This window comes from Lynx rufus, unplaced genomic scaffold (assembly GCF_022079265.1).
Source record: "Lynx rufus isolate CCGP_SWC_20201006 ecotype Redwood Valley unplaced genomic scaffold, mLynRuf1.p SCAF_10, whole genome shotgun sequence".
NCBI classification, from domain to species: domain Eukaryota; kingdom Metazoa; phylum Chordata; class Mammalia; order Carnivora; family Felidae; genus Lynx; species Lynx rufus.
In genome coordinates, this window is record NW_025814824.1 from 13,706,875 (window position 1) to 13,722,286 (window position 15,412).

At 37.8% G+C, this 15,412-nt stretch overlaps 1 protein-coding gene across 4 annotated transcripts in view; it reads right to left on the reverse strand.

The window, feature by feature from the left end:
• Positions 1 to 13,612, reverse strand: part of TRPM3 (transient receptor potential cation channel subfamily M member 3) — a 797,690-nt gene extending 784,078 nt beyond the window's left edge. For all 4 annotated transcript variants that reach the window (XM_047102090.1, XM_047102058.1, XM_047102073.1 and 1 more), the window contains exon 1: positions 13,430 to 13,612. In XM_047102090.1, coding sequence (XP_046958046.1) covers positions 13,430 to 13,612 — 183 coding nt within the window. The remainder of the gene's footprint in view (positions 1 to 13,429) is intronic.
• Between the last annotated feature and the right edge of the window lie 1,800 nt (positions 13,613 to 15,412).

Sequence of the window (15,412 nt, forward strand, 5' to 3'; positions counted from 1 at the left end):
TCTGCCTTGCTATGGACCTAGTCTTCAGCTTTCTCTGAAGAAAAGCATGTTCCATGCTTCCCTGATACTTTTTTTGCAGCCACCAGTAATCAATCACAGAATTTCTGAGCTTTCAATATCCAACCATGTGCGTAGAGTCTCCATCAGTTGTATATCTACAAATATATGTTTATTTTGCCCTATCTCTGAACATGTGCTAGAATCTCAAGTTCAAAACATTCCCCAGATGTACAAATGACTGCTATTGATACTTAACCCAAGAATACCAGCCATAAATGCTATAGTCAGGATGATTTTTCTCTCTTTCTCTCCCTCTCTTTTGACAGGGAGATAGCAGCTCCAGTCCTGAATGCTTCTCACTCCCTAATTCTCTGCTCTCCCAATTTACAGGCTCTCAGTGCACCTTGGAAATTTCCCAGTTGCAACAGAGAATGTCTTCTGTCCTCTGTGGCAAATGTTCCTGAGAAAACAACTTGCTTAGCGCTTCCCTGAAGTTTTATAGTTTAATTGTTCATTGCCTAATCTGATATTGCTCAGGCAATCACTGTCCAGTGTTCTAGAAAATTATTACCACACTATTGTTTTCAAGATATATACTATTTCTCTTCATATAACTGCTTCTTCAGTTGTATTTTCCAGTAATTTTGTTTTTCACATCAGAATTTGTTTTGTTTTATAGGGATATTATAATATATAAATGTACCAAAATAACACATTGTACACCTGAAACATATACAATGTTAAGTTCCATCCAATACATTTTAATTAAAAAAAAGGCATGATCTTAAAAAGAAAAAATCAACTTCTCATCTTATTTAACCTTAGCGTTTGAAGACATTCCCTATTGCTATGTCCCCACTTGGTGCTAATTATTCATCCTCCTTTTTTTCTATACACAGTAATTTATAATAATTATCTATAGTTATAATGATTGTCTATTAAGTAAAGGAGACAAGCACTTACATGAAAAACCAGATGTCTTCAAATAATACTAAAAAAAAAAAAAACAGTAAGAGCCCTATTTAAAAATTGTAGTTGTAATTCAAACTTTTAAGTTAAGGTTACTTTCATTCATTAAGATGAAAAAACTCAATAAAACATTTACAAATTAGTAAAAATTGCTGTTTGGCACATCTATATAGAAAATATTAAATAAGAATACACTGGGGCACTTGGGTGGCTCACTGAGTTAAGCATTCAACTCTTGATTTCAGCTCAGGTAATGATCCCAAGGTTATTGGATAGAGTCTACATCAGGCTCCACACTGTCAGCATGGATTCTTTCTTTGGGAAGATATATATATATCTTCCCAAATTATATATTGGGAAGACATATATATTTCTCAAATTATTTTACCTGGAAAGCTTCAATACAGTGAATCAGAGACTGAAAATTCCATCATGTGTTTATGGGTACAATCAATTGATTTTCTCACTCTGATTGGTCTTACCAAGCTTTTTAGCAGGATAATAATAAAATTAAGGCAATTTTAATATACTTATAATATGAATAATTGTTATATCATTTACTTATAATTGCCAACTATATATTTAATATGCTTCTATCATGTTAGGCACCAAATTATAATTTCATCCCTCCCACCATCATAAGACTTCCAGAAGTTTTACTCACATTTCTTTCTCCTGTAGCATTGGAGGTTTTATACAGAGTGGGTGCTTATTCAAATGTATGTCAAAACACATCATTCACATTCCCACATCTACTGAATATCCACTGGTGGGAAAGATAATTTCCACATCTACAGTCATCACTATGAACTCAATACTCAGAAAACAAAAGATTGTAAGGTTTGATTTGCAGGATGAATCTGGAGATGGAATGTTCAGCATCATGACTGTAGCTAACAATACTGTATGACATATTTAAAATTTGCTTAAAAGAGTAGATCTCTCAGGGCCCCTGGGTGGCTCAGCCAGTTGGGCATCCAACTCTTGACTTTGGCTCAGATCATGATCCCAGAGTTGTGGGAGGGATTGAGCCCTACATTGGACTCTGCACTGAATGCAGAGCCTGATTCAGATTCTCTCTCTCTCTCTCTCTCTCTCTCTCTCTCTCCAATAAAAATAAAAAATAATAATAATCGAGTAGACCTCAACTGTTCTCACCACACACAAAAAAAGTGGTAACTATGGAAGGTGACAGACATGTTAATTAGCTTGATTGTGATAATCATTTCACAATGCATACTATATCAAAACATCATGTTGTACACCTTAGATATATATAATTTTTGTTATTTATAGCCCATAAAGCTGGAAAGGAAGGGAAAAAAAAGAGTACAGTGAATCTTCATCTATTTTGTTCTTTTTTTGCCCACAGAACCTCATTCCAAAGGGATGAGCATTTACCATGAATTTAAAGGCACCTTAGAGAGAGTCTTTCATCACCATTTTGCAATTTTGTCCAGTACAGATTTAACAAACCAAATAGTAATATCTCAATGCCTGTGATACACAAAAATTGGCCTCCCAACGAGGTCCACATCCTAATCCCCAGAACTCATGAATATGTTACTTTACTTGGCAAAAAGGAATTAATGTTGTAGATGGAATTAAATTTGCCAATTACTGGGGCGCCTGGGTGGCGCAGTCGGTTAAGCGTCCGACTTCAGCCAGGTCACGATCTCGCGGTCCCTGAGTTCAAGCCCCGCGTCGGGCTCTGGGCTGATGGCTCAGAGCCTGGAGCCTGTTTCCGATTCTGTGTCTCCCTCTCTCTCTGCCCCTCCCCCGTTCATGCTCTGTCTCTCTCTGTCCCAAAAATAAATAAACGTTGAAAAAAAATTTTTTTTTTAAATTTGTCAATTACCAAACCTTAAAGTGAAGAGATTTTTCTCAATTATCCAGGTAGATCCAGTGTAATAATGAGTCATTAAAAGTGGAAGAGGGACACAGAAGAGAGGGTCAGAGAAAGCAACGTAATGATAGAAGTAGGATCAATGAGATGCAACTGTACTCACTTTAAAGAAAGAAGGGCAGGAGACAAGGAATTGGAGTATCTTCTAGTAGCTAGAAGAGGCAAATGAATGGATTCTCCCTTAGAGACTACAGTAGTGAACACAGCCTTGCCAACACTTTTTATTTTAGTCTAGTGAAACCCGCATCAGACTTCTAAACTATAGAACTGTATGGTAATAAATTCATATTGCTGTGAGCCACTAAATTTGTGATAATTTCTATGGCTGTAGTAGAAAACTAACACAATGCCCAGGATTTTTTTCTTTTAGTCCTAAAGCAAAAACTTTAATACAGCAATAGTTTGACAATATATTTTACACATTCAATTTCTTAATGACAGTTTAATTGGCCTCTACAATAAACAGATCATATATTTTCTGATAGTTAAGTGAACACAATGACCCAATTAAAATCTAAGGCCTGAAAGTAAACCTACAGGTCAATGCCACTACATAATTCCTATTATTATTTGTTCAAGTTTTAAAAAACTATCTCTCTCAAGCACTTATCTTGACTTTACTGTATGAACTATAACTCAGAACAAGTGAATAGTTGATGATGGGTGTTCCTACTTCCAGAAATATTTCAGTTATTAAATGATAAAGGAAAGACAGAATTGTAATACCACCATTTGCAATCCCCTAATGAAGCAATGGATCTTAGCCAGGATTCAGTTAACTCTAGTCAAGGGCCTAATCCAGTACACTGACTCTTTTTCTTTGTCTGTGAGCTAAGAACTATTTTTTCATTTTCAACAACTGGTTAAGAAAACCAAAAGAATGACATTCATGACATAAACAATTATATGCAATTCAGATTTCTGTGTTTTATGAATAAAGTTTTATTGGAACACAGCCATACCCATTTACTTATTTAATGCTTATGGCTGCTTTTGCACTGTAACAGCACAGTTTGGTAGTTTAAAGAGAACTTATGGTGCCTAAAACCTAAAATATTTACTACTTGGCCCTTTGCACTGCATACCCCTACTTTAGGCAATGATCATTAATGGTAGATTAACAAGAGGCAAATAGAATACTTTTGAGGTATCCTTGTGGAAAACAAAACTGATCTAGGCTCCTGGTTAAACTGCCAATTCATAGGAAATACAAGGGACAGAATAACATGTAAGATGACACAATTGGGATGTATTTAGCAAAATACAGAATGTGAGAAATTCTATAGGACAAATAAATTTATTTGACAAATAATCTTCAACAAGAAAAGAAAAAGATCAGGAGGAGAGACTTACAGATGAAACTGTAATGTGTCAATTATAATTGTATTCTGATTCAAACAAACTGTGGATAAAAAACAGAATTATGAAATTATTAAGGAAATGTGATCTTAATATATGTAGGTATTAGGAAATTATTAATTTGTTTGAATTTTATAGTAGTGTTATAATTTTCTTTTAATAAGGAATCCTTATCTTTCATATATTTTTTAGAAGAAGTAATATGACATCTGGGATTTGCCTGCAATAATCTAGTGGGGAGGGAAGAAATAGAAAATAGAGGTACAGATGAAGCAAAATTGTCATGATTTTATAATTGTTGCAGCTGGATTATTGATACATGGAGTTATTATACTATTCTCTCTCCTGTTGTATATGGTTGAAATCTCCTTAGTGAAAGCATTAAAAAAACATTCTTTCCCAAAGGTCTTGAGGTTCATGAAGAGAATAATTCTGTAACCATAAAACCCAATAATATAGAACCCAATGATAAAAATAATAAAAGCAAAGAGTGTCTTAAATTTCAATACGATAGTAATTTCATATTTTAATCTCTAAAATGTCAATAAATTCACCTTCAGTAAAAATGTAGAGTAACAGACATTTCAAGGACCAGGACGACTATGGAAAACAATCATCTTGGAGAAATCAGGCAGATTTTATTTTCTAAAGTACTTTCAAAACCATGAGCCCAATACAAACAATCATAAGCCTTATATTACATCTTGGCTATACTAACAACATTCTAATCCTAGAAGAGTTGAAGATGACAAAAAACTCTTCCCCATCAAACAAAGGCAACTTTTGCTTTTTGAATTTGTTATAACACCTATACTTAATACCAATGGTTAGGTACTCTTTCCATTTAGCAAGTATCTCTTGCCAGACAATGTACTAGCTACACAATACATTTAGCTTTTACAATTCATCCCAGAGACAGGTATTACCATTCTCATTTTATGGAAGGCACTGAGACCCACAGTAAGTTGCAAAATCAGTTAATGACCTAACTTGGACTTAAAATCAAGTCTGTCTGATTTGAATGCCAATATAATCTTTTTAAATTTTTTTAATATTTTTTTTTAATTTTATTTATTTTTGAGACAGAGAGAGACAGAGCATGAACAGGGGAGGGGCAGAGAGAGGGAGACACAGAATCTGAAGCAGGCTCCAGGCTCTGAGCTGTCAACACAGAGCCCGACGTGGGGCTCGAACTCACGAACTGTGAGATCATGACCTGAGCCGAAGTCGGATGCTTACCCAACTGAGCCACCCAGGCGCCCCATGAATGCCAATATAATCTTAAAGGGGAAGGCCAGCACCACTACCATTCAGCTCCTTGCAAATTTTGACTCTGTTCAGAGGTTAGGATCTGGAAAAGCTTGACCTTTCTCTGGTGCAAAACAACTCCAGAGGCACCCCTGGTTCTTATGTCTTCCAAAATGTGAGGTCAGTTCCTGAGTTTATATCTTGTCAAAAATATTTGCAAGAAGCAGAGACAAGGACAAAGATATTAACTGAATATTGTCTGTAATCACACACACACAAAAAAATACCACACCTAAATTTTTGATAGTAGGAAAATGAATAAATTACTTGTACAAACATATACTAAAATAATACTTGGGGAGCCTGGGCGGCTTAGTCAGTTGAGCATCCAACTTCAGCTCAGGTCATGATGTCATGGTTTGGGGGTTCGAGCCCCGTGTCAGGCTCTGTGCTGACAGCTTAGAGCCTGGAGCCTGCTTTGGATTCTGTGTCTCCTCCTCTCCCTGCCCCTCCCATGCTCATGCTTTGTCTCTCTCTGTCTCTCAATAATAAATAAAAGTTAAGAAAAAAAAGTAAAATAATATTCAACAGTTATATATAACCATATATCTCCAAAAATACAATGTTGAATGTTGTAAAAGAATATGACTTACAATTCATGTAAAAATTTTCAAACACATAACTATACTATTTATACATTTTCATGAATACATAAATATATACTGGAGGTAATTTTAAAAAACCATATGAGAAGAATGAACCTCAAGTTCAGAATATTTCTGATCTTTGGGAAAGGAATCAAGAAAATGGTAGGAGGATATTTTAACTTGGCCTATAACCTTTTACTTCTTTTAAAAAGATATGAAGAAAATATGCCAAATTGTTAACCTTAATATGTGTTATGGATATGTAGATTCTTTTCCTAATATTTTCTATTATTTTTCATTTTTTCTATTTTCAGACAATTTAAATTTTAAATAAAAATAAATACTTCATACAAAAAGAAGAAGAGGACCTGAGTGAATCTTACATTCAGTGGAAAAAGAAGAAGGAATTCTCCTGATAGAATTCAGAAGAAAAGACATAAAAATATAATTCATCTAAGGCCACACAGCTAATAACTAACAGAGCCAAGATTCCAATCTAGACCTGGTTGATTCCAAAGCCACCAGATTGTTCGCAAAATCAATTGGATTTTCCATACACCTTCCAAAGTAGAGATGACCTACTTCAAACTGAGCCTCATAGAAACACTTATCCTGTAGAGCCCTCCCTCCTAACCTCACTGTTGTAAAGTTCTTTCCCAAGGAAGTCCTAGGAAAATTAACCTCAGGGAGGACAAAAACCTAGCTGGTTATTACCATGAATGTGTTTCCTTTTGTGTGACAGTTTTGTGGTTGAAGTTCTGGTATTCTAGAGAGGTATTTTTCATGAATGTGCAATTTCATGACATTGAATGCATGGATTGGCAGTTTGATGTGTCAGCTCTGAACACTATATTCAGGAGAACTAAAGTAGTGATTCCCACCTTTCTGAAAACTGAGAATTTTCTTACAATCCTTGTGGTATTTAGAGAGACCAAAGTGAGATACAAAGTTACATTTCAGCAATCTCTGAATTACCAATAAAAGTTTTCATAAAAATACATACTTTTTGTGTAACTTGTGAATTAATTTGCCAACACTATAGACTGAATGTGTACTAAGTAAAACCTGCAAAATAATTAACAACCAGGTCCAATTTCAACCAAGCAAGTTCATAAGACAAAGAGACGGTAGAGCCAGGACTGAAAACAAGCAAAAAGTAGGTCTTCAACTCTCCCATTAAAAGAAATCCTATCTCTTCCAAGGCTATGGACCAGTTTCAGTGCTATTCTCTCCTCCTCCTCCTTTTATAGGTTCTTCTTCAGCAAATAAACACGTTGAAATCTGTCTCATCTTGCAAATCAATCAATCAATCAATCAATAGAAAAAGGAAAGAAAAATTCTTCTGCCTCTATTTCTCTTTGCTCTCCTAGTCAAGAACTTAAAGTCTACCTCATATTAATTAGAAAATACTGTTTATTAACACATTTACTAATTGGTCAATAAATTCATTGAACAAATATTTGAGGGCTTGCTAGACACCAGGTACTGTTCAAGGCAACTGGATAAATCAGTGAAGAAAACAAAAAGCCCTACCTTTGTGGGGCTTACATTCTCCCTGAAGTCAGGCAACAGATAATAAATTACATGATGTGCTTAGAGAGTGCCTGGCACGTACGAAGTACTCTACAGTGTTATTTGTCTTTGTTGTTATCATTTCTTTGTCTCATCGGCCTTGGCTTCTATTCACTGCATTCAGGCATCCACCCTCATGAGTCAGTTAAAATGACTGAGAAAGATATTATTGCCCTTTTTCCAAACTACCAAATCCACACAACTCTTTTTCTTCCTCGTCTTCTAAGTATAAGGCATCAAATGCAGGAAGCTTCTGATTTAAATTTTGCATCACCATTCCTCAACAGGCATTCACTACTTTAATCTTTACTCCATCATATTCTGACCATAAAGCTAGACTTTGTATATATCTGGTTGCTTTCCAGATCCCTATCTTGTATGAAACCATCAGTTCTATTAGGAAAGTTGTTCAGTACCCACCACAGTGCCTAATACTTCCTAGGTGCTCAATGATTGTTAGACGGATAAAAGTTTCTCTAAATGCTGTTCTCTATAATCCTTTCATTTTTGTTCCACCAGTCATCTCTGGGCTTTGCAAATGAAAGAAACAAAGAAATAGGGGCTCTTGGGTGACTCAGTCAGTTAACCTTCCGACTTTGGCTCAGGTCATGATCTCACCATTTGTGGTTTCAACCCCACATCAGGCTCTCTGCTGTCAGCATGGAGAATGCTTCAGGTCCTCCATCCCCCTCTCCTGCCCCTCCTCTACCTGTGCTCTCTGCTTCTCTTAATTAATAAACATTAAAAAAAAAAAGAAAAAAAATAAAGCCAATGCAAATACCATCACAGCTGGTCAAGACAAATGAATATAATGGTTTGCTACTATTTATAAATGATTTTTAATGATTCAATTGTTTTTCAAGACCCCAATAAATAATGGCAGGAGGACATTCTCATATATTTTGGGATAACTGAAAACACATTGAGAAGCATCACCATACAAGGATATTTTTCTCCTCAAAACCTAAAATATTTGAATTACTCACTTGCCACCTACTATATCTGTGATCCTCAAGTTAAAGGTGAAATTAAGTTAAGTTCACTATTCACTATGATCAATGAGAAAAAGCTTGTTAGTTGCTGTATTAATCACTAGAAAAGAGATAACATTTCAGAAATACTTAAACAAAATAAACCATTATCAGAAAATGACTTTTTTCCCCATCAAAAATTCACAATAACAAGAAAATACATCTGTACTGTTGAGTGATACATTGTCCTTTTTCTTTCATTTTTTTTTAACACAGTGAGTAAAAAGCAGTAGACAAAAATCAACCTGTCAAGAAATGGTTTACTCAGTAATGGACTAGCCCTGCAGGGGATTCGTCTGCTTGCACCAGCAGAGCCCTCTGTGTAACAAGAACGAACCATTAAGGGTTTAATGACACTGCAATAGCATACTACAACACCAAAAAAAGAAATGAGGATTCTTTTCACCAACTTGCTGCTCTTTCTAGCACAGCCACCACAAGATCCACCACCTACACAATCCTCCAATGGGCAGCTGGTTGGGAGAGGGGTTTTCCTGACTTTCGCCCTGCCTTCAACTCTGCTTTTCCTTATTGACTATAAGATCTTGAAGAACGCAGCTTTGGTCAGAAATAACCAGAAATCATCTACTATGCCCAAAAGGGACAAGTCAGTCTCAGAAAAGGAACCAGATTTGTTCATGGAATCCTCCCTGCACACATAGCATCTCAAACAGCTGGGGGAAGACTGAATTTGGCCACCAACTGCAGTGGATTTGTCTACTTGGTGGAGCTGCTGTTTCTCTACTCTCTTGGTTGCCCACTTGTCTGCACAAGGCATGATGTTCTGTGGTTCGCACCTGCTGATAAGGGTAATTATAGCATTAGTAGAAGAAAGCATGCCATCTAAGGTTGAAAAACAACTCTAATTACAATTCTATCATTTTACTCCCTCAAAACTGTTTCTTTTCTTTTTTTTTTCCTTCCTCCAAGCTTACTGAGAGATTAAATTAAATCTGTATCTATTTGAAAACAAGCCTTGAAATAGTTGCGGGACAAGAGGAGGAAATCACCTTTCAAAATTAAAACTATTACATGCTGAGTTGAACATGCGATATTTCTAACACCACACAGCACTTGCTGAATCACCTTTCAATAGGTTTTCATCTATTTTTGTATGCATAGAATTAAAACAAGTAATATGAATAATAAGACCAATACTTCAAGGAGAAATATGAAATCCAGAAAGTATAGGATAGAGGCAAGGAAGTTTTAAGTTACTTGTATGCCTACTGACCAATTTAACAGTGGCATTATATAAAATATTAATATCCAGAAACAAGTTGATATGTAAAATGCAAATATATAACTTTTATATTGCTAGAGCTATAAAACTGATATAAAATTATTTTATGTTTACCAAAAAACCCCATTGTTTTTATATTTAAAAAATAATCTATGACTCACTCTCAGAGAGGAACAAATTCCAAGGAATGAATATGATTAAATTCTACTTTATTCCATCAGAATTTTACGATTTGGGGTATAATTTGATATTGATTGTAGATTACTGGATTCTAACTGTGCATTATCAACCAAAAACTTAAAAATAAAGGGAAAGAAGAGTGTTCCTTGAATTAGAAAAATGAACAAAACATCTTTCCAAATCAGCAAGGATTGATTTGTTAGACACATCCACTATTGTGGGCCAGAACTTGGAAACATGGCCTTTAAATACCACTATGAGGACCCAGAACAGCTGCCACTTCCTCTCACTCTTGCACAGAGTAGTGATGCTTCTGCCTGTGCTGGAATAGAAGCAGGCTCCAGAAAGCTGTGGCAAGGACGGCACCCACTGTCCTACTGTGGGCCTGCCCTAGTCCATAAAGAACATCAGGAGACCGTTTTCTGAGTACTGAAGAGATTGCCAGAAAGGTGACTTTTTTATTTCTAATATTGGTATCAAAATCATGGGGCCAGTCCAATCTCTAAGAAAACCCCAACATACTTAGTGATAAGTAGATAGGAAATCTAATTACCAAGGTTGATTCAAACACACCTCCCCTGTACTTCACACACAAAAACCTCATGACTCAGATCAAGAATAAAAGTATTTCGGGATCATCAAGAATACAGCAGCCCTCTCCTTGCTGAAGAAAATCTCCCCCATTATCTACGATGTATGCATGCTTTGTTGTTAGTGAAAATGAGATATAATGTAATCATTCCCACTGGGAACAGAGTCATGGATTGTCACTGTTCCCTGGGAATAACTTAACTGGAAGTGATTTTAAGACTCTAACTAAAGCAGAAAAGAGAGGAACAAAGGCCACATTAATAAAACAACTACATAATCATTTTACATTCTCAAAAGAAGAAGAAAGAAGGAGCTAAGAATGTTCCCGTGTTCTATTATTGACTACATTTTTCCACATTTATCTATTTTGTCTTCAAAGAAAGGGGGAAAAAACTTCTTATGATTTTTATCAGGATGAATGCCACAATATTTCTGAGTATAACACAAAATGAATAAGATCCAAAGTTACATCACAGTATATTGTATTTATTCACAAGAATAAATAAAAAGCATTAATCACATTAACTGCTTTAATCACTTCCTTTAACCCCTATAGTTTAAGCTATTTTTTTTTTACATGGCATACAATGAAAGTTGAAAATACCACTGCTCACCTTAAGAGGGAGAAAAAAAATCTTACCTTGAATATTAAAAACTTTTATAAGCATGGCTGCTTTAAGCATTCTTATTTCCTCCCTCTTGTTTGCAGAAGTTGGGTGTATCACTTACAAATGAAGTAGAAAGTCTTTATTAACAATGAATGGAATCAAATATTGATTAAAAACCACCATCCCAACTCTAAAATTTACAAAACCTCATCATCTTTTTTTAAAAAAATTCTGATAGTTCAAATCATGTCCAGAAGCACTTATTCTTATTAGGTTTTTAGAACAAAATCAACATCAACTTGCCACACAGGGTGAGAGTATGCACAGGCTTTTGCCATAACCGGTTTTTAACTGAATTACTGATGTTTCAATTAACAAGGACTACAGAGAAATATAGCACCATCATTGCCCTTGGTAAACAGGAGGACACAGTTACTTTTCCAGATGTCTTCTGTTTCTGTTGTCATGGTATCCTATTATGTCCTCTCTCTCTCTCTCTCTCTCTCTCTCTCTCATATTTTTATTCTAAGTAACAGGCCTGTAAGTTATTTAAGCTAGCCTATAGTTATGTGAAGATTTTATATGCTCCTGATATAGCCTCTATACACACCTGTTGAACAGAATCAAAGAAGCAGTATAAAAAGTTATTTTGAATAATACTTTCTATTAAAGGGGGATGAAATTCTCCACATAATGGATGGAAACCAGAAGTCATCAGTCTTACATTTTCTACATAATTTATTTCAGAAAAACCTACCTTCAGAATAATATTCTCCTTTTTAAAATATTAAAATCTTAAAATTTAAATTTAAATTCTACTTTTATTTAAAAATAACACTTCAATGGCCTGAAACAAAATTAATTGTATTTTAAGTGTACTCTATTCATCTTATATTTTAAAAAAACTTATGCACAACACTAAATATCAGAAAAATACTTCAAATGTAATGACATTTTCTCTTAGTTTTTGTGAAGAAGCAAACAAAATAAACACACCAATAATTTTACGTGTTTATATTTCATTCTGTTGAAGTCATGTTTTAAACATCTTGGTTTTTAGAGATTAATTTTTATCCTTTAGTGATGATCTTTCAAAAACAGAAGAAGGTAACATTTTTCATGCTATGAGATTCAATGTTTACGTACTCCTCTTTTTTTTAATGAATTCAGTTTCTCTTCTACACAGTACAATATCTGCTGTCAACTCCTCTGGATATAAAACATAGGTACACACACACACACACACACACACACACACACACACACACACGCTGATGTTCTTAATGATTTTTCTTAAGTTGAAGTGGTGTACCCTTGTTCCATAGGAGCAACAGGAGGGCTCTGCACTCTCTTCTGGAACAGAGTTCTCTCCCTCTAGACTAAAGAAAAACATAGTATTTAAATACTAAAAATGCATAGGCAGCTAAAGTTTTATCAACTGTACTTCTCTACACAAATACGATGCCTATATTAATTTCACTCGAGTGCAGCTGACGCATGGGAAAACTGTTTTCTGAACGCTGTATATGTTAACAGTAGGATTATAAGCACCTGGGATATCCCTGCTATTCTCCGCATGCAAATAACATTCTGCAAACAATTAAACGCACCCATTAACATGGTGAGGGTGTGGGATGAAAAAGAGCAAGTGTTAAGAGAGTAAAAAATGACATGCCCTTCCTATTCCGCCCTCATTCAGCGGGTGCCGAGTATCTTCGAACATGCTGCATAGACAGACCCTGGGGACTACAGGAGTCACAACAACACAGTCGGCAAATATCTCGCACGCTCTGTTAATTGCAAAACTCTAATGATCTGACAGTGAGCCCCTCGCCTCTCGAACATTTTCCCCATTTTTGCAAAGACACTACAGACGTCACGAGACCTTCTCCTGGCTGAAGAAAGGGAACTCGTGGCTTCTTGCCCCTCCTCACAGCCCCCAACACTTTCATTAGTAGCGGCTCCACAAGTTCCTAGGCTCGAGCTCCTAAGGAGGCAAGTTCAGCACCATGGAAAGGGCTCGAGTCACATGCGGAGGTTGGAGGAGACCTAGGGGCTCTCCCGGGGCCACTCACCGGCGTCTGCTGCGACGGGAGTCCCGAGCGCTTGGTGGATCCCTGCTTGGAACTTAACCTTTTCCACGACTCAGCAAACCTGCCTCGACTGGCGCTCCGGCTGCGCCTGCGGCTCTCCGCGCTGTCATCGCGGTCCGAGCAGCCCCGCTCCATCTCCGCCGCATCCCTCCACTTCTTCCCCATGCTAAGTTCGCCTCGCTCCGCCGGGCAACACCCCGGCGCAGAGCTCTCTCTTCCTCCTCCCGCCGCCGGGTCTCTCTCCAGCCTGCGCGCAGCACTGTGTTGGCGCCGCCTTTGCCTCCGCCGGCTCCTGCCAGAACCCTGCGCTCGGTTACCGCCGCCGCCGCCAGGCTGCGCTTGCGCCCGCGATTGGCTGAACTGTCGCCTGGGGTTGCGAGCGCCACCTGCGCCCGAGGCAGCTTCCTTTTGCGCCCCCAAATTGCTTTCCACCCGCAGGCGTCGCCTTCTCTGGGGGACACACGGCCCACGCCTGGGGCTATTGATGCGCCGCTGGGTAGCTACCTCCAGTCACCCCACCCCGCCCAGTCCAGTCCCCCAGGACCAGGAACCAATCACACCCCATCCCAAGCGGCAGGTGCAAGCCTAAATTACCCATACCAGGAGATTCCAGCAGACTTGGAGAAAGACAAGAAGCATGCAACTTTGTCTTCTTCCTTTTCTCTTTCTTCCCTTTCCCCTCTTTGCAGCACCAACTGTCTCCTTGGGGGAGCTTCATCTCCTTGTCAGACTCCACACTAATTCCTTCTCACACTTGCTGGTATTAGCCCACTGTTTCTCAAACTTGGCTGCACATTGGAATTACTTTTTTTTTTTTAAGCTGATATTCTTCAGGGTCTGATTTAATTGGCCTGGCTGTGGCCTGGGACTCAGGATAGTTAAAATCTCCCCAGCTGATTCTAACCACAATTAAGCATCTTCAACAACTTACACGTACTATGAGGACAGGGCCAAGGATAGTGTTTGGAAGGGAAGACAGGGTTGATACTTCTTAAACCAATGGATTTTTCTCTCCCGGGTAGGAGCAGGGTATTCAGTTTACCTTCTCACTCTCAAGGCAAGGGTGATACAGCAGTTAACGCCATGAGGATGATATGTGAGCTTCTGTGTGTTGAATATTCTCTGACACCGCTACCCCATCCTCTGTTCACCTCTCGGTCTTCTGCTCATTAGAAGGAAATCCAGAAGTCTCTCATCAGTTTTGTGTCAGTTATTTCACCAGACTGAGCTATCCTGTGTTCAGGAATTTCCTTGATCAGACGAGAGAGAGCCACTGATGGTGTCACAAATTTACAAAGGCTAAAACAATGATCTTGCTCCTTATTAAAGGGAAAAAGGCCTAAAATCCCTCCTGGTTGAAAAGAGCTGTCTGGTTGTTTATCTGTTGCAATGGCAACAGGTGTGTTTTCATTTCTTTCTGAAATGGAGCTTTCTCTCTCCAACCTGAATAAGGCCAGGCCCTTTCAGGAGGAAAAGGTGAAAAGGGATTAAGAGGGAAGGGGAGAGGGTGAGAAAGTGCTATAGGAAAATCTGTGTTGTGGTGCCAGTTATGAACATCGTAATCTGAGTTGTCAGTGGCCAGTCTGATGAAGCAGAGGTTTCAGAATTGACTTGTTTTCACGAATGGAATATTGAGCTCTAAAATCCCACAGCTGCATACCTGTGTATACGGCTACATTAATATTAATCCTGTCATTTTTTTTTTCAACGTTTATTTATTTTTGGGACAGAGAGAGACAGAGCATGAACGGGGGAGGGGCAGAGAGAAAGGGAGACACAGAATCGGAAACAGGCTCCAGGCTCTGAGCCATCAGCCCAGAGCCTGACGCGGGGCTCGAACTCACGGACCGCGAGATCGTGACCTGGCTGAAGTTGGACGCTTAACCGACTGCGCCACCCAGGCGCCCCTTAATCCTGTCATTTTAAGCAAAGGGACTCACAGAGCACACTTCCTACCTTTTTAAG